The sequence below is a fragment of the Pollachius pollachius genome (assembly GCF_949987615.1).
Source record: "Pollachius pollachius genome assembly, chromosome: 6".
Classification (NCBI taxonomy): domain Eukaryota; kingdom Metazoa; phylum Chordata; class Actinopteri; order Gadiformes; family Gadidae; genus Pollachius; species Pollachius pollachius.
Genome location: NC_136939.1, coordinates 17,998,715 through 18,026,429, shown reverse-complemented (window position 1 = coordinate 18,026,429; position 27,715 = coordinate 17,998,715). Strand labels below are relative to the sequence as shown.

Below are 27,715 nucleotides of genomic sequence, written 5' to 3'. Positions count from 1 at the left end.
GTGTGTGTGTGTGTGTGTGTGTGTGTGTGTGTGTGTGTGTGTGTGAGTGTGTGTGTGTGTGTGTGTGTGTGTGTGTCTGTGTGTGTGTGTGTGTGTGTGTGCGTGTGTGTGTGTGTGTGTGTGTGTGTAGTGGGTTCATAACAGAAAGGCCAGTGAGGCGGTCCTCATAGCCTGGGGGTGGGACACGCGCCACTGCACTGCGAATAAATGGTGGAAGGGGAAGTCAGCTGCACAGGAAATGGGCGAGCGCGCATGAGCAAAACCGCAAGAAAAACATACCAGCGCCTGCTCATCACGCCCGGCGCATGACAACACACAGATCTGGGGACATTGTTGGTTCCTGACCGGATTAACTTGGAGTCAACTGAGGGTCTTCTGGTGATCAGGACCCGGTCTAAGGGGACCAGGAGTGACCTGAGGGTCTGCTGGTGATCAGGACCCGGTCTAAGGGGACCAGGAGTGACCTGAGGGTCGGCTGGTGATCAGGACCCGGTCTAGGGGACCTGGAGTGACCTGAGGGTCGGCTGGTGATCAGGACCCGGTCTAGGGGACCTGGAGTGACCTGAGGGTCTTCTGGTGATCAGGACCCGGTCTAGGGGACATGGAGTGACCGCTGAGGGACAGAGATGTCACGACGGGACCAGAGATACCGTAGAGGAGGGACAGGAACGTAAGTTATTTTGCGGGGAAAGTGAAAGCACCCCAGGAACATCCTCAGTGGTGTGACTGAATGTTCTAAATCAACTATGGCGTTATAACATCTGTCATTAATAATGACAGCATTATTCTAGACATCTATCAACAATATCCATTGTATATAAAATGTGCAATTGAAAATACATTCTAGTGAACGACAAAAGCCAATGGGAGGAGACCCAGGGTCAGAGCTTGACCAATGATGTGGGGGATTCTTACCTCATTTCCAACATCAGATTCTATTGTCTCTGGGAAAGGACCAGACACGGAAGGAAGGACCAGACACGGAAGACAGAGGATCAGAGGGGAAACGTTTCAGTTTGAGTGCGTTAGCGTGTCCATATGTTTCCCCGGCATTACAGATGTGGATTATAGATAGTACACACACATCCTCTGCCAGAGGCAAAGAAACAATAGGTCAGCACAGACATAAAGCTACAGTCCAGCTGTCTCACCCAGTTTGGACCAGGTTATTTTCAGTATCTCCATGGTATATCCTTTTCCTATTCATTGGCAGAAGAGTTCTTTGTTTAAGGCAGGCTTCCTCTGAACCGACTGCTGCTCCTCAGCAGCAGCGTGTTCCTGAACCTGTAGGCTGGGCTAACATAGCCTCCATGTTAGCCTCCATCTTAGCCTATGCAATTATTAGCTGGCAGGTGCAATAGACATGTATTATACTAAGGTACACACACTATACAAACCACAAGGATTATTCCAAAGAGGTCAATGAATACTTCCTTTGGTCCATAAAACTAAAATGTCCTTGAAGACTATCTTTGATGATCTGCCAATACTCTTCAATGTTACTGGTTAATACACTACAAGCCCATGAATCAACTTCATAAGCAATGTCCAACAAAACTTAATGTTTGAATAGAATTTCCTGTCATCTCAGGAAAAGATGCAGGGAAGAGTCTCTCCAGGACATTCCCTCTTTCTTGGGAAAACCTTGATGCTGTCTCTCCAGGACATTCCCTCCCTCTTGGGAAAAACTTGGAGCTGTCTCTCAAGGAGGCTCCCTCCCTCTTGGGAAAACCTTGGAGCTGTCTCTCCAGGAAGTTCTTTCCCTCCTGGTGCCGGTGCTCAGCTGGTTAGGAAGCAGGGTTAGACAGTCAGGCTAGATTCAACTAAAGCCAATCTCTGGCCAGGTGTCGTTAAAGGTTTTATACATCTCTAACAGATTTAATGGGACACAAATCAAGCAATCTGAAACACGGCAACTTCAGCTGCGTCTCCATCTGGAGGACTCATGAAGGTCTTCTGAATGTGGTTAACATCATGTATGATCTGAACATTATGTATGATCTGAACATTATGTATGATCTACTATAAAGATGCTACTTTCCTTTTTTTATTTCCTTGTTGAGCTCCCATTGTTCCTTCTGTTATTTTGTGTTGTGCAGGTGCTCTGACTATGGCTGTATTCTTTCTCATTGTTCCTACTGTTGTTTTGCGTTGTGCAGGTGCTCTCAGTGTGGCTGTGTTCTTCCTCACTGGTTCTATGAGAGAGAGCAGCAGCTCTTCTGCAAGAAGCACTACTGGGACCGTTTTGGGGAGCAGTGCCACGGCTGCAAAGAGACCTTCACCACAGGCCTCGTCATGGTAACCATATTTAAGTCTGCACACGGCCAACGTCTCATACCATTTTAGATCTACCTGTTTTGTTTTTTCACCACAAACCCAAACCAACAGGGCAGGAGAGATACCATGCATACTATATCACAGATAATGACACTATCTATCCTCATTTCTGAAGTAACTTTATGGATATGAAGAGGAGCATCAAATATGGCAACTGACACTTGCTGATGCACTTTGTCTTCTGGTTTATTCCGTTTTGACTCAATGTGCATTGCAACACTCTGCATGCACAAACCAGACCAGGGATATTACTGGTTTCCTCCTGGCCCCAAAAAGCATCCAGACAGTTATGAAATACCGGGCTTTACCTTGTTGATTTCATGCACCCTTTCTTATCAAAAGGTCCAGTGTTGAAGCCAAAAATAACTCATACCTTTCACAGCCAGTCAGTCTTTTTGGAAACTCTGATCTTTAAGTATCAAGGTCTTTTCAAAGAATCTGATCTAAGTATCAAGGTCTTTTCCTGGTCTTACTTTGTGGCTGGTCCTGTGTCAGGTGGCCGGGGAGCAGAGGTTCCACCCAGAGTGCTTTACGTGTGGGAGCTGTGGAGCGCTCATTGGAGATGGAGACTCATTCACGCTAGTGGAACACTCCCAACTCTACTGGTAAAGACCTTTTGGACAGCAGCTGGCTGTTAATGATTTATATTTCCTGTTTCCCATTTTTATTTCGTGTCCCTTTCCTGTTTATTATTATTTCTTTGTTATCTACCATAGCGGCAGGTGTTTCTCGCGTGGCGTGGTGTACTCCGGGACGAGCTCCCCATCGGCACTGACCAGCCCCCCCCACATGGTGGCGCTGGTGTCCCTTCCCCCGCACCCCGAGGGCAGGAGGGGACTGACCCTGGCCCCCACGCTCAGCCAGGACCAGGGGCCTCTCTTCACCGTAGCAGAGTGAGTTCTCTGCCTTCTTAAAGGAACAGTTCACCCCTTTAGAACATGGAGATGGTCTTTCCCGTTAGGGTTGCCTGGCATTGCCAGACTACTAGAACCTCTCCTTTAAGCTTCGATTTCCAAAGGGCGTCACCATCGGACGCAGACCAAAGTGAATCTGGATGCAATTGAAAACCTATAACCAATCATGGCAGCGATAGGGTGACACAGCACTTAGCGATAAAAATCTATCTTTCTTCTAAACCAAGTTTTAAGTGCAGTCGTCTGTTCTTCTTTTAGTGAAAATAAACTTTCTGTTCCTCCAAGACTGTTTCGAAAAGCAAAGCTCCTCGGCCCTGTCATTGTATTTATCCAGCCTCATATTAGATAGATTAGAACGGTTGTGATCGGTCTATCTCGTACTGGGCAGAAATCTTTTTGGATGGGAAGGGAGCCGGACAAAAAAACAGGAGCTGGAGAGATATGTCTGGTTCCCAGGCTAACGTGGGGGAAGTTTGACAGTTTTTAAATAATGTAGTTTCACTTTCCAGTTGAATCTCTGTAATGACGTTTTGTTGACAATGAGGGCCCCCAGTGACACGTTTTGCTATTTGTTGGCAGGATAAAAAGCAATTTAACTACAAACTGTTCCGAAACGCCAGCCCCCTGAGCAGAGACTCCACCCCTGAACCCCCCCCCCACCCAACACGGCAAAGCCTCCAGAAGATGAAAACCTCCAATAACATCCAGCTGTTCCCACCTCTGTGTCCAGACTGGACCCATCCCTGCTCAGCCCTGACCTCCTGGCCTCCGTACACGTTGGGGACCACGTCCTAGAGCTCAACGGGGTTCCAGTATGCAGCTTTTCCCTGGATGAGGTATGTGTTTAATAAATCAATGCAATAACAAACTAATATTACTTTATTTGGATCTTCAATAGCGGCTTCGATAGTGAATATACTCTCTCACAGTACTCAATAAAACCATCCAAATAACAGATCATACATAGGACAACCGTGTCCTTCTGTCGTCATGAATTCCTACTTCACAAGACCAATGCATCTGTCCTCTAGATTGAGTGTGTGGTCAGTGACCTCACCCGGCCTCTCCAGCTCACCATAGAGCACTGCCCAGGGGAGCCCCAACCAGGGGAACACCACCTAGGGGAGCCCCCGGCCCCCGCAAGCTGCCAGGGGCCCGCCCAGGCCTGCTCCTGCGACCAGCTCCCCAGGGTTCGCCTACTATCCAGTCTGGAGGAGGAGCCAAGTTTGGGGGAGGAGCTACACCAACAAAGTCTTGAGGAGGAGGGGACTTGTCTGGGGACGGAACTAGACCCTAATCCAATCAGCACAAGGCTGTCCCCACCTCAACCCCATGGGATGCGTTCAAGACACATTCTGTATGAATTGGGATAAGTTTATTCGCATCATGTGAACAAAACCAATAGCCTTTTTGAACTGTATGGATTCGCTTCCAACCAATTGTTGATTTTACTTGGTAGACGGAGCTATAGTATCGACAAGTGTCCCTCCTCCAGCGGCTCGTACCTGTTGTTCCAGAGGAGGGAAATGCTTCGTTCCGAGTCCCTCCGCGCAGACCCTGTGGACCGAGCTCACCGCATCTTCAGGCCCTCAGACCTCCTCCACGGAGAGGTGCTCGGCAAAGGCTGCTTTGGCCAAGCTGTCAAGGTAAACTGGACTATAGGGCTATGGGTGTGCTTTGGTGGGTAGTTGATCAGCATGAGTATAGAAACGACTGTCCCTCATTGTAGGCACTCCGAGTTGGTGCAAGAGTGGAGAAACATGAGGTTTAAAAATCAGTTGAAGTACCGCCGACAGCATTTAAATGAAAGCCAAGTGTATTAGAATGACTCTATCATGAGTCCTCAATGCCTTTAAAGGCCGGTTTATAGTCCTCCGTAAAGTGTTGTATGTTGACATGGAGAGCCCTCTCCGTAGCCGGAGAACCTCTTCATAGCTTACATGCGCATCCAAATTTTTTTAACTATCCGTCGACGCAACGGAGACGGTAAGGGATGTGATTGGTCCTCTAACAAAATAGTTTCCGGAATCACTTCTCTGGTTTGACTTCGCATCTTATTTACTTTATACCTTGTTAACTTTGCACATTTAGGACCAATAAAACACCAAATAGGATTTGTACGTTTATTTACAAAACTATTTTTATAGTTTGTAGTCAACAAATAAGATCGATCGGTCGGAATTCCATTGCGTATCCAACGTCAAATGCTCGAGGGGTCTCCGTAGTTAAGGAGACTGGATACGGATTAGAGATACGGAGTAGTAAACTTTGGCCTTTTTACTTTAAGATGTGTAGGTTTTGGTCGGTATTGACCTATTAAAGCTAGGGTGGGTAATTTTGGAGAAAACAGCCGTTGAGATTCCGTTGTGTTCTCTCTGGTCCCTCCCTGCCAAGCTTTACGTGCTTACGTAGCTCCTCCCTCCGAACGTCAGTTATGCGCGTTCATGTGAATTCAGTTACATTGATAGGAAGACGAAACACCATGTCAGATTCCGAGGTAATAAACATTAGTGCGAGGCTGCTGCTAGCTTGCAACAACATTATAACAAAACATGGAATATCATATGCTACACTTCCCTCGCTGTGCTTATCTTGGCAGTTGTGTCAAGGTAGCTTTTACACAAATGTGACTCGGACATTATCCACAGTTGCGTTGAGGCCTAGGCGACGTGTGAGCACAATCTCTGTGTTATTCCGACAGGTTAGTGTGACCATAACTAACACATTAAACGGACCGGAAAAGAACCATGGGCCGATGCAAGACATCCTACGGAACCGTATTGAAACGGTTACATTACAGAACCGTAATGTAACAGTTATCATGGCTCTGCCTAGTAAAAAACCATACCAGCCGACACTTTACATATTCTTCACAATATACCATGGAGAGATATCACTATTCCTTACCGGTCTATAAGAAATGTAGCCATCTCAGCGTTTCTCAGGTCACGTAACTCTCCATCGCTCGTAAGCCACGCCAATGTTTACTCTGGTTTAATTTCGAGCTCTCTCCGCCTCCCTTTTAGTAGCTGTCCTTTCAACAAGTGTCTTTCCTCTTTTTTTCTCTGTCTTAGCGGTGTTAGTTGTTGGTATCCAGGGAATGGGAAATTTAGGGGCCGTTGATGAAGACATTGCTATTCATTTGTTGTCGCCGTAGTAGTGCAAAACTGTCAGACTGCTAGGCTCGTGAACGCTCACGCAGGGACGCACCAACGTCGTTGCCAAGGTGAACGGACAGTCCCACAGCCAATAAGAACGGAGAATCAGAGCCTCGCTCTGATTGGTCAAAGTGTACATGAGCTGTGGCAATTTTTGGGGGCGGCACACAGAGGCAGGGGAGAGCAAAGTAATGGGAAGATATTCTCAGAGCACTTCACCTACATATAGCTGACTGGCTATTATGACAGTTTTGCAAAATATTACAGTAAAAAAATTACCCACCCTAGCTTTAATGCTCAGAACGATACCTACCATACCATTATTTGTCACAGTAAAAATTTGTCTTTATAGACTTGTGCTCTCTTCAAAAAGCACATATTCTAAAATAAATTATATATAATGGATCTTCTAACACACCTTAAAGTACCACTTCCATCTTTACTAATAATGTAGGACACAAATCTGCTTTGAACCAAAACATTATTTTTTAATCCTTTAGTATATAGTATAGCGTAAGGAATATAGCACACACTTATTGTGTAGCATCTTATCCTATCTTATTTGTATACGGAAAATGGGTTAACCTAACAATTGTTATAGCTTGGCACTAGGGTTCTATAAGCATCCTCCGATACCGACAGCGATACAGTGTAACATCTGCTAAATGCCCTAAATGTAAAGCAAATATAGCGTGTTCTATGAACCATGTGTTGTTGTCTAGGTGACACACCGGGAGACTGGGGAGGTCATGGTGATGAAGGAACTGATTCGGTTTGACGAAGACACGCAGAAGACCTTTTTAAAAGAGGTACACTGGACATTAAATGGTGCAAAGGTTTCCCGACTCTGTTTTACCTTAATTTTTTGTTAAGTTACTCACTCCTTTTGTCCCGTTGACTCGTCTGCTGAGAAAGCCCTTGCGACACTGCCCTGTCTTTGATAGGTGAAGGTGATGCGCTGTCTGGATCACCCCAACGTTCTCAGGTTCATCGGACTGTTCTACAAAGACAAACGACTTAACTTTGTCTCGGAATACATCCAGGGGGGGACACTCAGGGAGACCATTGAGAAAATGGTACGATTTCCACTTATCATGTGAAATGTTCTCCATCCCAAGTGTCCCAATATGTCCTAAGAAACTGTCTCTTCTTGTCTAGGATGACCACTTTCCATGGAGTGCCAGAGTGAGTTTTGCTAAAGATATAGCTGCTGGAATGGTAAGGCTATTTCTTTAGTGAAACCCAGAGACAAGCATTCTTAATATATACAGAATAAGAGTTTGGTGTATTTTTAATCAAACAAAACATGTCTCCTTTCCAGGCGTATCTGCATTCTATGAATGTAATCCATCGAGACTTGAACTCTTACAACTGCCTAGTCAGAGAGGTTAGTATTTTAATATTTATCAGCCTAAGGCACTCTAATTCATTAACACGCACACACACACAAATTATACAGTACAGAATGGTCAATGCTTGTTTTGGTATCTTTTCTCTGATTACATAAGGTTCAATATTGACCCTTGACACCTCCATATTGCAGAACCAGAGATTGGTGGTGGCGGACTTTGGGCTGGCCAGACTGGTGGTGGGAGACAGGAGGCCGCTGTCAGCAGGGGGCAGAGAGCCCCCTGCTGGCCCCGGGGAAGGACTGACGGCGCTCCGCAGGCCTGACCGAAGGAAGCGCTACACTGTGGTGGGAAACCCCTACTGGATGGCCCCTGAGATGATCCGTGGTGAGGTTACAGGAGAATAGGTCCACAGGAAGGTTAACAAGCCAAACAGCCTACACTAATGGCCAGTGGGACTAGTAACTGAATCAGAATTTACGTAGGCCTATATTGTGGATCTAGCTGGGACACATGGATAAATTAAAGCTAAATTAACATACTCTGGATTAACGGAGGATAAATAGAAATACCAGCATCCATTCCAACCACAATTGAAAAGGTGCATTTATGAATTATATATAGCAGTCTATATATAGAAGTCTATAGTCTAATACTAAATGTAGGACAAGGGCAGTTAAGTCAGAAGTTTGATGTGTGTCACCTTCCATAAAGGGTTTTAGCATATTCTTTTATTGATAATGTTGTCTCCTTTGTGTCTACAAGGGAAGAGTTATGATGAACGAGTCGACATTTTCTCCTTTGGCATCATTGTGTGTGAGGTAAGATGTTCCGGTCAGCATCTTATTTGCAAAAACTAAATGTAATATGTGAAAATATGAAGATATAATCAGTCCTTAGAGTTTATTATTTAATCTGGTTACATCATCTTACATTTAGCGAATGTGTGGAAGGGATTTCAGTAAACACCCTTGTCACGTTTAGCGTCTGACAGTATTCTTATGCTTTACCCCAAGATCATAGGAAGGGTGAGCGCCGACCCAGACTTCCTTCCCAGGAACCGGGACTTTGGTCTGAATGTGTTTGGCTTCCTGGAGCAGTACCACCCCTCAGACTGCCCCCCCGCCTACCTCCCCCTGGCTGCCCTCTGCTGTGACCTGGAGGCTGACATCCGGTAACCAATCACAGTCCGATCTCTTTGGTCACCATGGTCACTGTACATGTGGTAGGACATGGTGGAGGTAACAGCCTATTTAGGATCCTCAGCACACAGTTACTGCATCCATAGTGATAAACTACAATCATAAATGTATGATTACCACTATTGTTTACATGTATTGATCATCCTTAGTGGTAAACTACAATCATAAACATATAATTATCGCTACCATTTATGTGTATTGATTATAGCAATCTGCGCTACTAGCCAGTGTTTACTTGCACTGGGGGACACGAATATCGGTTGCTTTTGATAACATGACACTTAATCTAATTGAACGGATATCGCCACACTATTTAACATTAAAAAGTGTGTGATGGCCATTATGGTGGGGGGCCGATATACGGGGGGGCAACCCAGGGGGAGGGGGAAGCTTTTCTACACCGAAAGTGTAACGTCAGTGTGATTGCCTTAAATCCCTGAAACACATGTCCTGAATAAACACAAGAATCATATGAAAGACCAAAAACGAAACCAAAAAGGAAGCAACGTCATACCATGGCTGGCCACAGATGCATCATTTTTGTACATAATACAGCAAGCGCTGAAGTCAAGGAGATAGTTGAGAAGTCTGACCTAGGGTTTTATTACAATTAAAAGTCAACAGATGTGTACCCAAGATCAAGAATAGACCTATGAGGGTTTTCTGGAGAAAAACCCCTCACGGGTTGTTCCCACGGGTTAAAATAATCTTTTTAGGTTTTAAGAATCATACTTAACCCCCTCTCCTCCCTCCCTCCATATCTCTGTCTCCAGTCCTTCGTTTCCCAGGTTAGAAGAGTGGCTGGACAACCTCCTGATGCACCTTGACATCCGCCTGCCCCTGCTGTCTGAGCTGGAGCAGCACCAGAGAGCCTTCTGGGACCAGCACGCGGCCCCCCAGCGCTCCCCGGACCACCCGCCCGCGCCAGACCCCCCGGGGTCGGGCGGGGCCCTAGACCCCCGGCCATCCAGGGCTCCAGACCCCCAGGGGTCAGGCGACCCAGACAGCAGCAGTCCCGACCCCGGCCCTCCATCACAAACCCCGGGACAAGGACCAGCCCCCCAGGGGGAGGCGAGAGCGGACCAGGGGGGCTCTGAAGGAGTCATGAAGGGCCGTGCGGCGGACCCCCTGCGTTCGCCGAGTCCTCAACGCAAGTCTCCAGAGGGAGATTCAAACTTGGACGCATGGAGCACATGTGAGAGGAAACCCCATTCAGAGGGTCCTGAGGCCGGGGCCCCGTCCCAGAGTCCACCGCCGGCCCCCAGCCCGGCAGGGGGCCCGAACCGCAAGAGTAGGAGGAGGTGCAGGGTGCTATGGGACAGAACCACAAAGAGCAGCTCCTTTCTGTGATGCTCCGCCTGCATGTCCTCAGGTTGAGGCGGAGCTCACTGGACCCTCAATGTGCAATGAAAGTCCTATATTTATTTTGTCTCATGGAAAGAGAATGAATGAATGGATTTAATAAGCTTGGATTGGAAATCTCAATGGATTTGAATTCTGCTCCCTCCTGTTACTGCTATTTTGGAATCTGAAGGTAGACTTCATATTCAAACCAAAGCCATTTCGGATGGGTTCTAATGCAGGGAATACAAGAAGTAAATAAAACATTTTAAATAAGTAAGATAATGTGCATTTTGAAGCAGTAGGCCTATTAAGTAAAGCTATGAGTAAAACATTTTAAAAACGTTATGATCTTAATTATTATAGGCTGCAAGGAATCATTTGGTAAGAAAAAAGATTTATTGATATTAGTCAAGAACCCAATAACCAACCGCGTCGCTCTGACGTTCTACCCGAGATCGTTTCCAGTTCAAGTTGTTAGCTAAATGATTTGATTTAAAAGAAAACAACTTTTTTGGTAGATGATTTCATTTAAAAGAACACAGGTTGTTTGGTAGATGCAGCAGTCGGTCAGGTTACTTATCATGAAGAAGTCGAAATATAACGATGGACGAGGTAAACCTGGGCAACGCCATTTTTCTTAATCTTGTTTCGCAAATGTGCTGTTTAATTTAATTAATTAACACCTTCAGAAAACATAACGTAGGCTTACCTGGACTGTAGACGTGTTGACCGAACTACTCATGTGTGGCATTGAGTTGGACAGAAGCAGGCTGTAAAGGTTAAGTAAACCCCACATATCATTTAGTTAAGGGACTCCTTAAATGTTTTTGTTAATCGGGGACGATCGGTAGTTTTCTGCCGGTGTGAAATAAGCCCACTTACCCTTCCCTTAGCTCGTCATATCTCCTGGGGGGTCACTCGCTTACCTTTAGATGAAGATGATGATGTAATGCTTTCCATTCTGAATCCCTGCAGCTGTGGCTACGCAGACTGACGAGGTGCAAGGTTAGCATATATTGATCATGTATCAATCATCCAGAATATTTCCCCGTTCCCCAGTTCAGCGTTAATGTGACAAACGATAGCCTCCGTCTTTTCTTTTTTTTTCTTCGTGGACCCTCCGACGGGACGTCTGAGCAGGCGGTCAGGTAGGTCCCCTCCTCTGACCATGCAACCACTTAGAACAAGTTCAAGTTAGGTAGAACGAACTGTGAAAAAACGAATTCCTACAAACTAAAAAGGTAGAGGATGCTGAAGTAGTCTCACTGATTTCAGTCGCTCAGTTCACTGTTCCCATTGTACGAGCTGCCGAGCGAGGATGAGGGAGCTGACCCTGAGACCGCTCTAGAGGAGCCTCAGGACCCGGGCCTTCAGGACGTGGACCCTGTAAGACCCTGCAGAATAGAACAAGGGCTCAGGGAAATGAACCTTCAGCCCTGCTCCTTTACATGATGATAAACTCTATCTATCGATCGATTGATCTCTCTCTCGCTCTCTCTCTTGCTCTCTCTCTCTCGCTCTCTCTCACTCTCTCATATTGTCTATTTTGAATTCCAAATCAATTGAAAAGGTTCCCTCAAACCAAGTGCATTCATGGTGGTGTGTGCTGCAGGATACGGGCAGGATGTATGTAGGCCTGGCCGGCCTACCCAGGCAGGTGCACCAGAGCTGTATGGCCAAGGGCTTTGACCTCACACTGATGGTCGTAGGTGAGAGGACCTAGAAGTTGAACTTAGAGCTTTGTGTTGTGTTGACCCAACATGAGATGTAGCATATAACTTCTTGATGAGGCACAGCAATAAGTTCAAAACATCTTAATACCTGCCTATAGATTAAGAAGGGAACATCAACAATTGATGAAGGCATACAAACATCATCATATTGTTTACCTCAAATATAATGCCTGGCCTCTTTCGCTCCCTCTCACTCCTCTATTTCTCTTTTTCCCCCTCTCCCTCTCCCTCTTCTCTTTCTCTTTCTCTCCCTGAACCTCACTCCTCTCTGGATCTCCACTCTCATTGGTCCAGGAGAGTCTGGCTTGGGGAAGTCCACCTTGGTGAACTCCTTGTTCCTTGTGGACCTCTATAAGGACAGGCTCCTCCCCAGCGCATCAGGTACTGGGAGCTGTAGTGCGGCCACACTTTCCCTTCACTTTGCTGAGGTTCATCCAATGATCAGGTAGAGTCCAATTACTTAAACTGAAAGGGAACACAAAGTACTGCAATCAACGGGAATAGGTGAACAAGGACAAATAAACAGTAGTGGAGTCACACAAAGTACAAAGCACATCTGTGTTGCCCATTTGGATTGTTTAAGGTAGGTCAAGTACATTTGATTAGTAAAGATATGTAAAGATCTGAGCGGAGGCATCAAACCAAGTCAGAGGTATTGGAGTCAATCCTTTTGGGAACAGTTCTGACCTCATAATAATTAATATTTCTACTCCGATATTCTAGAGAACGTCACTCAGACCATGTCCATCACTAGGAAAACGGCAGCCATTGAAGAGAAGGGGATCAGGTTGAGGCTGACGGTGGTGGACACACCAGGTTTTGGTGATGCCCTAGACAACAGGGAGAGGTGTGCTGCCCTATAAGAACACGTCTGTGTGTGTGTGTGTGTGTGTGTGTGTGTGTGTTTGTGTGTGTTATGCATTTGAGGTGTGCTGCCCTACAAGAACACGTCTGTGTGTGTGTGTGTGTGTGTGTGTGTGTGTGTGTGTGTGTGTGTTATGCATTTGGTATTCTGAATATTTATCTTACAGTTATACCGCTCATGTCAATCAATCATGTTTTGTAAAAGAAGGGCATCCCATTAATGGACAATACCAGTCTGGGTGAAACCTTTCCTCTGCTTTGCTTATACGGGTCCGTTATCAATATAATATATTGCATAATATCAAATGCACGTTCCCAGTGCTCCTATGCTGTGTGTATGTACATGCACGTTTCCTGTTCTCCTATGCTGTGTGTGTTTCCTTGCGGAGCAGTAGGATGCAGGCGTCTGATTACATCAAGGAGCAGTTTGAAGCGTACCGGAGGGACGAGACGGCTCTGAACCGCCGGAACATCCACGACAACAGAGTGCACTGCTGCCTGTACTTCATCTCTCCCTTTGGCCACGGGTAACACACACACACACACACACACACACGCATACGCACACACACGCCACTGGATTTGAACCGGATCAAGCACTTAAAACAATCTAAACGTGAAACAGTATAAGTTGGACCAACTTAAAAAACATTCCATATGTGTATAAATCTTAAGCAAGCAAAGGATTAATAAATAAATCCCAGAGTGTGAACAACATAGCGCATGGCTCTGTTCAGCCTGAAGCCCCTGGACGTAGCGTGCATGAAGTCACTGCAGGACATGGTGAACCTGGTTCCAGTGGTGGCCAAGGCGGACTCCCTCACAAAGGCAGAGCTCCTGGCCAAAAAGGCCAGGGTGAGTGGGAGGAGGGCTGTTAGGAGGCTAGCGCTTCAAATCCGAAACATTTGTTTTGCTGTTTGAATTTAAGAAAGAATATATACAGCAACACTAAAACGCATTCCAATTACAATCATTTCCCTGCTTCAAAGCCCTGAAAAATAATGTTCCACTTCCAGATTCTGAAAGACATAGCAAGCCACAAGATCAAGATCTTCCAGTTCCTTTGTGAAGACGAAGAGGAGTTTTGGCCGTCGGATCTGGAGCTGCAGGTGAGAGGAAATCCAGAACCCAGTAGTTATAAAGTAACAGTCATCCGGCCACACAGCGCCTTGTGAAGTAACAGGCATCCAGCCACACAGCGCCTTGTGAAGTAACAGGCATCCAGCCACACAGCGCCTTGTGTAACAGGCATCCAGCCACACAGCACTTTGTGAAGTAACAGGCATCCAGCCACACAGCGCCTTGTGTAACAGGCATACAGCCACACAGCGCCTTGTGTAACAGGCATCCAGCCACACAACGGCTTGTGAAGTAACAGGCATCCAGCCACACAGCGCCTTGTGTAACAGGCATCCAGCCACACAACGCCTTGTGAAGTAACAGGCATCCAGCCACACAACGCCTTGTGTAACAGGCATACAGCCACACAGCGCCTTGTGTAACAGGCATCCAGCCACACAACGGCTTGTGAAGTAACAGGCATCCAGCCACACAGCGCCTTGTGTAACAGGCATCCAGCCACACAACGCCTTGTGAAGTAACAGGCATCCAGCCACACAACGCCTTGTTCTTCTCTTCCAGAACAGCATCCCGTTTGCCGTCATTGGAGGTAACGCAACCATGGAGTCTAACGACAAGTGTTACCTGGCCCGGGTTTACCCCTGGGGTGCGGTGAACGGTACTGAACCAACACACACACGCACGCTAGCACACACGCACACATGCATAATCACACGCATACTCACACACACACACACACACACACACACACACACACACACACACACACATATGCACGAATGCATGCACATATACACACATAGAGACATACACACACACACACACACACACACACACACTCCTCTGTGCCACTGATCACAGCCCATGTCAAGTGGGCATCATGTAGCAGGACAAAAATATAGCCCATATAGGACACCAACATCATCTCTTTGTGGAGTGAATTTGGCATCAAGCATCAGAATAATATAGACTGAGAAACAGAAACCTGTCCTCGCTAGCCTGTTCTGTGTGCTTCTGTTGTTTTAAGTGGAGAGTCCGGCCAACAGCGACTTCTCTCTGCTGAGACGAATGTTAGTGACCAATCACATGCAGGCTATGAAGGACTTCACTCACCACACGCTCTATGAAAACTACCGGGTCAAAGTTCACCAGAGGAGCCACAAGCCCGCACGGAGACCTATTGCAAACAAAGACCAATGTAATACATACACCTATATTAAACATTACGTATAATCATGTTGTATATTATACTGAATCTGAAACGCACCGTATGTTTGTATCTTTTGGCAGAATGGAGAGGCTGCTCCAGATGATCCATTAACATCACCAAGCATTTACAGAACAATAATAAATCACTATTTGTTTGTTATTGCTTGTATTATTGATGGTTTGCATTACACGCCAGTCTGTGAGTTATGTAACCATTTAAGACAAAACAACCCATTCATTTTTTATCTTCTGAAAATGATTAAATGTCACCTATTATGTCATGTTGAGTCCATGCAAACTTTACAACCTAATCTTGTTGGAGGAAGAATTGGCAAAACTATTATTTATAGCTCACAAGTCATAGATACAATCAAAAATAAAAAAGGAAAGACTTCTTCATTAAAAATATTCACAGGTAAAGTCGTCATAAATGGTGAACGTTCTCTACATCCGGTGGACCGTTACATTAAGTGACCATCAGGTGCTGATCGCCTTATCGTACCCCTAGTCCATGAGTCATACGGGACGTAAACCAGGCGCTCAAATCAGTGAGTGCTGTTCGGGTTTGTTGAAGGAGGCGGTGTTGCGGCTCCTGGACAGACACTGAGCCCCGCGTCATGGAGCACATGTCCTCTCCCGTAAGGTTTCGCAGCGACATCAGAGGTACGTCTACGAAATGATCATCACACATCAGAGACCCCGTTGTTCTCCATGTTGGCCTATAGCTTCACACCTGAACACTTATACTACGTTCATTTGTTGATCATTTTCTTGCGTTTCAAATGCATGCTTTTGTTTACAACTTAAGCCGCCTTTAAACTGCCCGCATTACTCCAATCCCATGCTGTCATTCGGTCCTCTGCTCCCCCTCCTACCTGCAGCGAGACTGGAGGTAAGATCTTTTGGAGACATAGTTCTATAATAGTATAAAAATATGGTGTGTGTGTGTGTGTGTGTGTACGTGTGTGTGTGCGCGCGTGTGTTAAATCGTGAAGCCCCGCCCACAAAAGAATTAGCAAGTGGGTTAAGCCTCTTGTTGGTTGTAAGTAATTAGAGGGAACAGCGAGAGGGACACAACCTTTGTGCTGTACTACTCAGCTGTATTCTGATATGTGTGATGCTAGAATAGTTTGTGTGCGTGTGTCATCATGGATACCAATTTCTACCTGTAACTCTGGTTACCACCTACCTGTAACTCTGGTTACTATCTACCTGTACCTCTGGTTACTACCTGTAACTCTGGCTACTGCATACCTGTAACTCTGGTTATACCGACCTGTAATTCTGGTGACTACCTCCCTGTAACTCTGTACCTACCTGTTACTCTGGTTACTACCTGTAACTCTGGCTACTGCATACCTGTAACTCTGGTTATACCGACCTGTAATTCTGGTGACTACCTCCCTGTAACTCTCTACCTACCTGTTACTCTGGCTACTACCTACCTGTAACTCTCTAACTACCTATTACTCTGGTAACTACCTACCTGTAACTCTCTACCTACCTGTTACTCTGGTTACTACCTACCTGCAACTCTTTGACCTACCTGTAACTCTCTAACTACCTATTACTCTGGTCACTACCTACTTGTAACTCTCTACCTACCTGTAACTCTCTGGTTAGCCTACTACCTATCTGTACCTCTCTGGTTAACAGCTTACATTAGTGTCTCAGGACACGTTGGGGTCCAGCCTCAGGGAGTGATCAGCAGTAACTGTGATGGTCGACTGCTACAATCACAGCCTCATGCTTATCAGCCCATCCTTGTATATTGTCTCAGATGCTATTTCAATGTCTGAGGGTCATCTAGTTAAAATTTGCATTTTATATCTGAAATAAATGGAGGCAACAAGACCTGTATTCTATCATTGCAGGATAATTGCATTCAGCTTACTTTACGGCTTAACAAATACATTTGCATACCATACATATTTAACTGTACTGATGTGTTACTATATGCTTCGATACTATTAGTCCGTAATGGAGCAGTAGGAAAACACAGTGGAATGGGTCTCTCTTTAATACTTCTAAGCCTGTGTTTATTCTGGTATGGAAGTACTGCAAAAAGGGCCAATTCAAACGTGTACCATTCAGAAATTAGTCCATTATGTATATTAAAGGAAATACTATATATATATATATATATATATATATACGCACACACACACACACATACACACACACACACACAGACACACACACACACACAGGAACCTGTGTATCACAGGTATGTTACTCCTGGTAACTACCTGAGTATGCAATAAGTTTGAAATATTTCTTATGTTGTTTCTTTATTCTTACCGGTACAGAGAGTGTGTTCTGTCCTCACTTTATCCTTCACAAAGTTAACAGTTTAAACTTGACTAAGACGCTCTGGACAAACCGATGAACTATCACATAGAGCCATGCAGTTCCTATTGGCGCCACCAGAGGGGGCAACATAAAGCCATGCAGTTCCTATTGGCGCCACCAGAGGGGGCAACATAAAGCCATGCAGTTCAGTGTGCTGTGTTGTGTTGCAGTACAGTTTGAGCGGGTCAAAATGGAGTATATTCCAATGTCTCCTACCAGCGTTCCAGTCTGTCCATTGAGGACGAGGAAGACCTGGCCCGCCCCCACGCCACAAAGGACCTCCTCCCCACCATGAGGGACCTCCCCCCCGCCATCAGGGACCTCCCCCATCTCCCCCACTCCACCAGGGACCCTCCCCAACTCCTCTCTGCCCTCCCGCCGCCCCCCCGTCCCGAGGAGCCCCTCCCCGTCGGGGGTAAAGAAGGTGAACCGGAGCCCGAGCCGCCAGAGGCCCCACACGCCTCAGGGGCCCCGCGTCCGCCTGTGTCCTGCAGCCCTGCAAGCTCTGCCGCCCCAGAGACCCCTCCTCCACCCCTGAAGGCCCGCCCCTCCGCCCCAGAGACCCCTCCTCCACCCCTGAAGGCCCGCCCCTCCGCCCCAGAGACCCCTCCTCCACCCCTGAAGGCCCGCCCCTCCGCCCCAGAGACCCCTCCTCCACCCCTGAAGGCCCGCCCCTCCGCCCCAGAGACCCCTCCTCCACCCCTGAAGGCCCGCCCCTCCGCCCCAGAGACCCCTCCTCCACCCCTGAAGCCCTGGCGCTCCACCCCAGAGACCCCTCCTCCACCCCTGAAGGCCCGTCCCTCCGCCCCGGCGACCCCTCCTCCACCCCTGAAGCCCTGGCGCTCCACCCGGGCGGACAGCGACCTCCCGCCGCTGCAGCTGCGGTCCCAGATGGCGAGGCAGGGCTCACTGGACTCCCCGCTCAGCCCCGCCTCGCGGCCACGCAGCCCCTGGGCCCGCCTGGACCCCTACGACTCCCCAGAGGTACGCTGAGGGGGTGGGTGGGGCTCCAGCCGGCTGTTGACCAGTAGCCAGGAAACAACAGACAGGAGAGACCAGGGGAGACCAGGAGAGACCAGGAGAGACCAGGTCCAGACAGGAGAGATCCGGAGAGACAGGAGAGACCAGGTCCAGACAGGAGATACCAGGAGAGACCAGGAGAGACCAGGAGAGACCAGGTCCAGACAGGAGAGACCAGGTCTAGACAAGAGAGACCCGGAGAGACAGGAAAGACCAAGTCCAGACAGGAGAGAGCAGGTCCAGACAGGAGAGAGCAGGTCCAGACAGGAGAGAGCAGGTCCAGACAGGAGAGATCAGGTCCAGACAGGCGAGACAGGAGAGACAGGAGAGAGCAGGTCCAGACAGGAGAGAGCAGGTCCAGACAGGAGAGAGCAGGTCCAGACAGGAGAGACAGGAGAGACAGGAGAGAGCAGGTCCAGACAGGAGAGAGCAGGTCCAGACAGGAGAGACAGGCTAGACAGGAGAGACAGGAGAGATCAGGTCCAGACAGGAGAGACCAGGTCCAGACAGGAGAGACCAGGAGAGACTGGAGAGACAAGGTCCAGGAGAGACAAACAAAGACCAGGAGAGAAAGGAGAGACAGGCGAGACCAGGAGAGACCAGGTCCAGACAGGAGAGACCAGGTCCAGACAGGAGAGGCCAGGTTCCTTTAGATCAGGTGTTGTGAGATGTATTCTCAAGGTTGTCTCTGACAGTCACTCAAGGCTCCAGAATTAAACTCAATGCTGTCCGGTTTGAGATAAGATTCAGCTACAGCCAAGATGCTTCAGCACAAGATGAAGGCATTTAAGTGGTACCTTTATTTATGTACATTTGAATGTCAAGGGAACACATTCACTGGTGTAATGTGATTCTTGAATAAGCAGGTGTGAATTTATTTTGTGTGGTAGCTGTCTGTAAATACCGGTTAACTCATAAAGTAGTTTATTCTTTGATAGAAAACAAAAACAAAGGTGTTGTCGCAGCAGTTGCTGTGTTTGAACGCCCGTCCCCACGAGGTATGAAGGGACTGTGTGTGCCCAGCAGGACCTGGACAAGGAGTATGTCGGCTTTGCCACGCTGCCCAGCCAGGTGAACCGCAAGACGGTGAAGAAGGGCTTCACCTTCACCCTCATGGTCACAGGTCAGTCCAACCACAGAGACATCCGGGTGTAAAACCCCTGACGCCTTGCACTGATCTTTACAAGTGTCTGCATTTGTAATCAAATTGTAATGGCTCAAATCCCATCTTCATTACATGCTATACCTAATTGATAATCAGTCAGATTCCTGAGAAACAAGCTGTTCTTTGCCTGCCACGGCACATTGTGTTTGGTGTCTAGGGGAATCTGGTTTGGGTAAATCCACCCTGATCAACAGTCTGTTCCTCACCGATCTCTACAAAGACCGGAAGGTTCCCAACGCTGAAGGTGAGACCAGATCCACAGTTCACCCTCACTTTGGTTCCACTCTGTTTAGGAGTATAAACATGTTGACCGTGCTTCATCTGTGACAGTGTTGTAAACCTTCTGCGTTTTAGGATTTTGTTTCGGCAAATCTAGTGGTCGTTAATTAATGTCATGTAGCGTGCCGTGTCAAAGTTGAATGGCCCTCTCTCCCCTGGACCTACCAGGCCACTCAGAGCTAAGCGGGGGTCCGGCCAGTCTCCTGCGCCCCAACACAGCTCACAGCTCCTGGAGGCACGATAGAGAAGGAGCGGAGAAGAGCACGATTTTTTAAATCAACAACCCACCAAAAAGACACGTTCCCCAGCTACGTTTCTCCGCCAGTGAGAGGTTAATACCCTGTGCGCCATGTGATCGATAGGAAAGACTCCCCAAACCAGTCAGGAAAGAGAGGCAATGGTTGGTCAGCAACGAGCGTGAGGTCTTGAATCAGAACGGTCTCAGAGGCCAGCGAGCCATCGGTCCACCCAGATTTTCTCCATGACCAGATGTTCTCCATGAGCAGATGTTCTCCATGAGCATTTCACCCTCAGCTGATGGGTTCCTGTCCTTTCTAACGAGTAACACCCTCAATGATCCTTGCTCAGCCTGTGTTCACCTTGGTGGGCGTGCTCTGTGTCTCTAGAACGGATCCTCCAGACGGTTGGCATTGTCAAACACACCGTGGGCATCGAGGAGAAAGGGGTCCGACTCCGGCTGAACATCATCGACACGCCAGGCTTTGGAGACGCTGTCAACAACACAAAGAGGTTAGGCTAGAACCTGCATGATTTATACCAGAGGGGAGGCCAGAACGTGTATGATCAGTAATGATCATGTAGTCATGAGCCGAACACGAAAAGGTCATGGGAAATGGCCCATTGTCCCACAATGGTCGAACCGTGGGCCAAAGCTCGGAGCGCTCCATGGTGACTGAGGCAAACTTGTTCCTCAGCTGGAAGGAGGTGGAGGACTACGTGGACCAGCAGTTTGAGCAGTACTTCAGGGAGGAAAGCGGGCTGAACAGGAAGAACATCCAGGACCACCGAGTGCACTGCTGCCTCTACTTCATCTCCCCCTCCGGCCACGGGTTAGAGACGCACGCACGCACACACAACACGACTGAAATGCAAAGGAACACACCACTTCTGCATTCACACACAAAATAACATGGACATACTCATGTGCACTCGCATGGATTCAGACCGCACATAAACAGTACAACAAAGTGTGTGTGTGTGTGTGTGTGTGTGTGTGTGTGTGTGTGCACTCCCCAGTCTCCGTCCCCTGGATGTGGAGTGCATGAGGGCCTTGCATCAGAAGGTCAACATAGTTCCTGTCCTGGCCAAGGCTGACAGTCTCACCCCCGCTGAGGTCCGCACCAAGAAGCTGAAGGTGTGGAACCATGCATCTCACACATACACACACACACACACACACACACACACACACACACACACACACACACACACACACACACACACACACACAAACACAGTCATCTCTAAGGTTACAGTGAGTCCCTTAATTAGTCAACCAAAATATAAAGGCTATCAAGAGGATCAACATCCAATCAGAGTCATCTCATGCATCCCCTTTGTGACCTTTCTGAAGCGTGTGTCTCCTTGTTTATTCCAGATCAGGCAGGAGATTGAACAGTTTGGGATCAACATCTACCAGTTTCCTGAGTGTGACTCAGATGAAGACGATGAGTTCCAACTACAGGATCAAATCCTCAAGGTTCCTGATCTTGAATTCAAGACTGTTGAAGCCACATTCTTGAGGGTGGATGCTAATCACAGAGCTAGCCGCGGTGCCGCTAGTTTTTAATATCCATCGCTCATTGTCCTTCAGTTTCCTTTCATTTAGTGAGTCTGTTTTTTGTCTGTACATCTGGCTTCCTGACTCCCTCCTCTTCTGCGTGTGTCCATCTCTATCTGTACCTCCCTCTCTGCAGAACAGTGTCCCCTTCGCCGTCATTGGCAGCAACCTTCAGGTTGAGAGTGAAGGCCGAAGGTTCAGAGGTCGTCTCTATCCGTGGGGGCTTGTAGAAGGCAAGAAACACACACACACACGTTGGGCATTTGAAGCAATCTCCCGCATTAGAAGTACTCAAAACCGTATAGCATGAGACAATTCAAAGGCCAGTTTGTTTGAGCTCCCAGTTAATTGTTGACATAGTCTATGTCGAGATTTACTCAACCCTCTGTGGTTGTGGACTTGTTCAGAAATTGGTCAGTTGCTGATCAATTACCTCCATTCTATCCAAAACTAATTACAACCTTTTCTTAACACAATGACGCACCCTGCTGGGGTAGGGGAACTGATTTGAAATGATAACATCTCCAACTCATCTCTCTACAATGAAAATCGGAAACCCCAAGGGCCGGTTTTGCATCACTTTGCAGAAAATCTTTCCAACTACCTGAACGGTTGTTCACGAATGTGTAAAACAGACCTGGCTGATTGGTCTCTGTGTAGCTCTGGTCTCTGTAGTGCTGGTCTCTGTAGCTCTGGTCTCTGTAGTGCTGGTCTCTGTAGCTCTGGTCTCTGTAGCGCTGGTCTCTGTAGCGCTGGTCTCTGTAGCGCTGGTCTCTGTAGAGCTGGTCTCTGTAGCTCTGGTCTCTATAGTGCTGGTCTCTGTAGAGCTGGTCTCTGCAGCGCTGGTCTCTGTAGCTCTGGTCTCTGTAGCTCTGGTCTCTGTAGAGCTGGTCTCTGTAGCTCTGGTCTCTGTAGAGCTGGTCTCTGTAGTGCTGGTCTCTGTAGAGCTGGTCTCTGCAGCGCTGGTCTCTGTAGCTCTGGTCTCTGTAGCGCTGGTCTCTGTAGAGCTGGTCTCTGTAGCTCTGGTCTCTGTAGAGCTGGTCTTTGTAGTGCTGGTCTCTGTAGCTCTGGTCTCTGTAGCTCTGGTCTCTGTAGCGCTGGTCTCTGTAGAGCTGGTCTCTGTAGCGCTGGTCTCTGTAGAGCTGGTCTCTGTAGAGCTGGTCTCTGTAGCTCTGGTCTCTGTAGCGCTGGTCTCTGTAGAGCTGGTCTCTGTAGCGCTGGTCTCTGTAGAGCTGGTCTCTGTAGAGCTGGTCTCTGCAGCGCTGGTCTCTGTAGAGCTGGTCTCTGTAGCTCTGGTCTCTGTAGCTCTGGTCTCTGTGTAGTGCTGGTCTCTGTAGCTCTGGTCTCTGTAGCGCTGGTCTCTGTAGCGCTGGTCTCTGTAGCTCTGGTCTCTGTAGCGCTGGTCTCTGTAGCGCTGGTCTCTGTAGCGCTGGTCTCTGTAGCGCTGGTCTCTGTAGCGCTGGTCTCTGCAGCGCTGGTCTCTGCAGCGCTGGTCTCTGTAGCGCTGGTCTCTGTAGCGCATGTCTCTGTAACGCTGGTCTCTGTGTCTCTGCTGTTCTCTTCTGCCTGCTATTGAAGTGTAATGTCATGCGGCTGGTGTCTGGTGTCTTTGTAGTGGAGAACCCCGAGCACTCAGACTTCCTGCTGCTGAGGAACATGCTGGTCCGGACCCACATGCAGGACCTGAAGGACGTGACCCGGGAGAACCACTACGAGAACTACCGGGCCCAGTGCATCCAGAGCATGACCCGCATGGTGGTGCAGGAGAGGAGGCGCAGGTCAGTCCCCCAGGGGCCAGGGGCCACCCAGGGGCCAGGGATCATCCAGGAGTCGCACTTGGGCTGAGTCGTGGGTTGAGCGATCCATTTGAAGTATGTTGAGAAATTACATTTTGGTGTGTGGGTCTGTGTGTGTGCGTCTGCGTGTGCGTGTGTGTGTGTGTGTGTGTGTGTGTGTGCGTGTGTTTGTTTGGTTGCAGTCTGTGTGACCAGATCCAACATGAGAACAGCGCAGACGTTCCCCTTCCTCTGGCGGTCATCGCCAGCGAGAAGGAAAGGCTGATCTTGGAGAAAGATCAGGAAGTACGTCTTATACACATCCTCATGTTCCTGTCCGCTTCGCCATGTTCTGCCTCTCTTCATCTGCTGTCTGTCTGTCTGTGGTCCCGCTGTAGTTGAGGAGGATGCAGGAGGTACTGGAGAGGATTCAAGAGCAGATGCTGCAAAACCACAGAGACGGCTTCTAAATAGAAACCAAGGGAAAGACGAGGACCAGCTGAGAGCACGTTGAAGACCAGGTCGGACACGGCTTCTTGGACAGCACCAAACACTGGAGGAAGGGAGCAGTGGCTGTTTAATCATAGGCATAGAAAAGACTGAGACTCCGTCTGGATGGGGCCTTAATTCTACCCTGGAAACCAAAATCTAAGCTACTTCCAGGAGCCCTGTCCTTGGGGTCTGAGTTAACAGCTCCACTAGTCATGTGTTGGGGTCTTAGTTAACAGCTCCATTAGTCCTGTGTTGGGATCTTAGTTAACCGCTCCACTAGTCTTGTGTTGGGATCTTAGTTAACGGCTCCACTAGTCTTGTGTTGGGGTCTTAGTTAACGGCTCGTTGGGGGATCTAGGACGTCCATAGGAACATTTTTTTCTTACTGATTTTTGTATTTCTTTTTCCATTTAATATCAATTTAACCTTTTTATTTGCAATTTGAGACCAAATAATAAATTATTTCAAAACTTAATCAACCTGTTGGCAGATATTTTCATAAATAGTAAATCAGAATCTAGGTTGATAAAACAAATGTAGGTGATTCAGAGACGACACCAGGAGAACATTGTGTTGTAAAGGTAATAAGATTTATCAAGAATCTTCATTTCATCAGAATCATTTTTTCATTTATTATTTTATCCAATATCATGTTATTTCAAACAGTGGACATTTCGATCTAAAAGCAGCCCAAAAGGTACAGGCCATATAGAACTTAAAACTTTCTCCATAGGGAAAACATGTTCTTTGTATTCATATATAATATCAATGTAGCATGAGGTCAAGAGGCTGCTCTCGTTCTGCAGTGTTGTTACATGGTCCCGCAAATAAAGTTACATCCATCCAAAGAAAGAAACTCACCCAAACAGCAGTCTACATGCAAATAAACGTGGCATGGTTAAAACTTTAAAATACATACACTCATATGCCAAAACGTGCATACAATCACAAATGTACAAAATAGTCATACGTTCATACAAATGTTACAAAAATCGTACTGATTTTTTGACAATTTGTTAAGTAGAGAAGAATAAATCTTTTTTTTCTTTCTTTTTTAAATACCTTTTCACTCACTGTCTCAGACTAACAAAAACAAGTAAAAAAGACCAAAGTGGAACAGACCTTCCTCAGTTTCCTCAGGTCACGAGTGGACACAAAAAGCGGACAAAGCTGTCACAGTGTTAAACGGGCGGGGGGGGGTTATATATATAAATTATGTTCAGTAATGATTTATATATAACTAAGTAAACTCATCTGGCCAAGCATACACACACTTCCCTCATGCACAGGGCACAAGTTTACACAACCAACACACAGTCATGCAGCAGGTTGGGATTAACTTGGATATAGAGAATATAAAACAACTAGTCAAGAGGTTCAGAGAAGGAGGACGCTGGCGTTGACCACTGCTTGGTGAATTCATAGATTACTTTACACCAGAGCTCCTCGGAGTTGGTGTAGCAGTGTGAGGAACACGTCAATGGATTTGACACACACACACACACACACACACACACACACACACACACACACACACACACACACACACACACACACACACACACACACACACACACACACACACACACACACACACACACACACACACACACACACACACACACACACACACACACACACACACACACACGTTTTCGTTGTTACAAAATGTTACCAGTGTTTCCAGCCTAATTCTCTAAATGAGGTCTGGAAATTTGATCTGCCTCAAGAATTTGCTGTGGCGTTTTAGACATCATCACCAAAGCCATGACATCATCAGGTGAGCTCCTGCCATGGCCTCATATGAAGCTGCCACTGGTGAGCGAGAAGATGTCCCGCCATGCAGAAAAGATCTTCCTTCATTGATCTGTGCTATGTTTTTAGAAGAGGGTGCGAAGCCATTATTCTCTCCTGGGTAAAGGAGGCTGGTGTGGAGAGTGACAGCAGGACTCACCTGAACGGTGGGCTTGGGGGGGGGAGGCGGGGGTGGTGCCATTGGTCACACTGGTGACCAAGGGCAAAAATGACCATCATCAAACCAAGTTAGTAAAACATGATGGAAGATTAGAATCCTTGCAATCCAATGTTGCCATGTTTGTTAAGCGAACGGCGTTTCACTTTGTTGACCTTTTGCCAGCATTGCTTTCAAACAAAGCTGCTATTTGACCACCAGAGAGGAGCCCTTAAGCTACACACGTGTATCGACAGGAACCAGGGCAGTAGGCTTCAGCACCTGACAAACAACAGCATGCCACTACCATGACATGCTGGAGACCCTCTTCGATCAACGACCGCTAGTAAACTCTTAAAGATCATCCTCTGACGTTCTCCTGAAATAGGATTCATTCATTCAGACGGCGCACCCGGTTTTAGCAGTGGTTCACGAGTGTTCAGGTTCCCTGGTGTTGATTAAACCACCTGGAGGTGCAGCGGCCATGACAGCCTGGTGGACCTGAGGCCAGCGGGGCTACGGCTGCACACTGTATTAACCCCAACACGCCCGTCTCAAAGACACAGGAGCAGGAAGCATGCTGACTCCATGTAAGGGAGGCTCTCTGAAGGACGGCTGGAGAGTAAAGCTGCTTTCACACCGCCATGCGGCAACTCGCCGCCTTCATACATTTCAATGAGGGAAGGGCGGCAGAGGGGAGGCGGTTACAAAAGCGGCTGAAAACCAGCAAGCGGTTGCCGCCCACGTGAACGCGCACAGATTTTGTGCGCTCAGCTTTCCCCGTATTGAAACTTTCGGCGGCAGCAGCAGCAGCAGCAGCAGCTGCTTTTGAAAACGAAGCACCTTAAGGCTGCACCTTAAGGCTGCATCCAGGACACAGAATGAAGATGACCGTGTTTTAGATGAGGGTCAAAGCGTTGAAAGAGCCATTAAGTAGGTACAAAAAAGCAAACTAAAAACTAAAAGAACAGCACTAGATTGTGCCTTTATATAACTGAGTGCATTCACCGTCAAATTGTTTTTTTTTTGGAATGTTTCCCAGATGATGCTCCTCAATAAGCAGAGAGCCTGGGTTCAGAGCAGAGAGCCTGGGGTTCAGAGCAGAGAGCCTGGGGTTCAGAGCAGAGAGCCTGGGGTTCAGAGCAGAGAGCCTGGCTTCAGAGCAGAGAGCCTGGGGTTCAGAGCAGAGAGCCTGGGTTCAGAGCAGACTAGGGCCCGACCGATATTGATTTTTGAGTGCCGATGCCGATGCCGATTATTTTCAGAGAAAAATTATGATAACGATTTAATCGGCCGATTATAAAAAAAAAAAAAGCATTACAAACTGCTTCACCAGTAGGCCCCTTGGTGAAGTAGTCCCAAACCTTGCTATGAGTCTTATCTGACATCTGTACCTCCCAATGTGCTGCGCTCGTGAGCAGTGACTAACACGTGCGCACTGAGCAGTATGGTCTTACCGTTAGAGTCTACAGTATAACAAATTAACATGGCCTCGGACCTAAAGAAAAACAGGCACAACATGCTCAAACAACGCGTCTTGTGTACATTGGTGAGGTGAGCGCGCAGCTGCCTGAGCGAGCGTGTTTTCATGTTGTACGGTAAAATTCAATCTCCTCTTTTTTACTCCGGCTAAAGTTGCTAGTTAGCAAGGCTAGGTTAGCTTTACTGTATTTGAAGGGTAGTGGGGGGT

At 47.5% G+C, this 27,715-nt stretch overlaps 3 protein-coding genes across 3 annotated transcripts; all 3 read left to right on the top strand.

Moving 5' to 3' along the window:
* Positions 1 to 379: 379 nt before the first annotated feature.
* On the top strand, positions 380 to 10,499 carry LOC307077016 (LIM domain kinase 1-like). Its single transcript, XM_079738260.1, has 15 exons — positions 380 to 670; positions 2,160 to 2,298; positions 2,833 to 2,942; positions 3,054 to 3,230; positions 3,982 to 4,087; positions 4,283 to 4,608; positions 4,711 to 4,897; positions 7,132 to 7,218; positions 7,354 to 7,485; positions 7,568 to 7,627; positions 7,731 to 7,796; positions 7,953 to 8,145; positions 8,524 to 8,579; positions 8,775 to 8,932; positions 9,734 to 10,499. Exons 1-15 carry the CDS (start codon positions 627 to 629, stop codon positions 10,308 to 10,310), a joined length of 2,418 nt encoding a protein of 805 aa, XP_079594386.1. The 5' UTR covers positions 380 to 626; the 3' UTR covers positions 10,311 to 10,499.
* Positions 10,500 to 10,907: 408 nt separating this feature from the next.
* Positions 10,908 to 18,080, top strand: LOC307076923 (septin-2-like; the record flags this gene model as incomplete). The annotated part of the gene is made up of 11 exons (XM_079738156.1): positions 10,908 to 10,916; positions 11,580 to 11,690; positions 11,917 to 12,013; positions 12,332 to 12,418; positions 12,761 to 12,884; positions 13,294 to 13,428; positions 13,639 to 13,756; positions 13,918 to 14,010; positions 14,543 to 14,639; positions 15,009 to 15,179; positions 17,890 to 18,080. 11 exons carry the CDS (start codon positions 10,908 to 10,910, stop codon positions 18,078 to 18,080), a joined length of 1,233 nt encoding a protein of 410 aa, XP_079594282.1.
* Positions 18,081 to 18,433: 353 nt separating this feature from the next.
* Positions 18,434 to 24,052, top strand: LOC307076573 (septin-4-like; the record flags this gene model as incomplete). The annotated part of the gene is made up of 11 exons (XM_079737615.1): positions 18,434 to 18,526; positions 19,586 to 19,685; positions 19,885 to 19,971; positions 20,633 to 20,756; positions 20,942 to 21,076; positions 21,264 to 21,381; positions 21,625 to 21,726; positions 21,944 to 22,040; positions 23,423 to 23,585; positions 23,786 to 23,888; positions 23,981 to 24,052. The coding sequence occupies 11 exons, from the start codon at positions 18,434 to 18,436 to the stop codon at positions 24,050 to 24,052; spliced, it is 1,194 nt and encodes a 397-aa protein (XP_079593741.1).
* Positions 24,053 to 27,715: the final 3,663 nt, after the last annotated feature.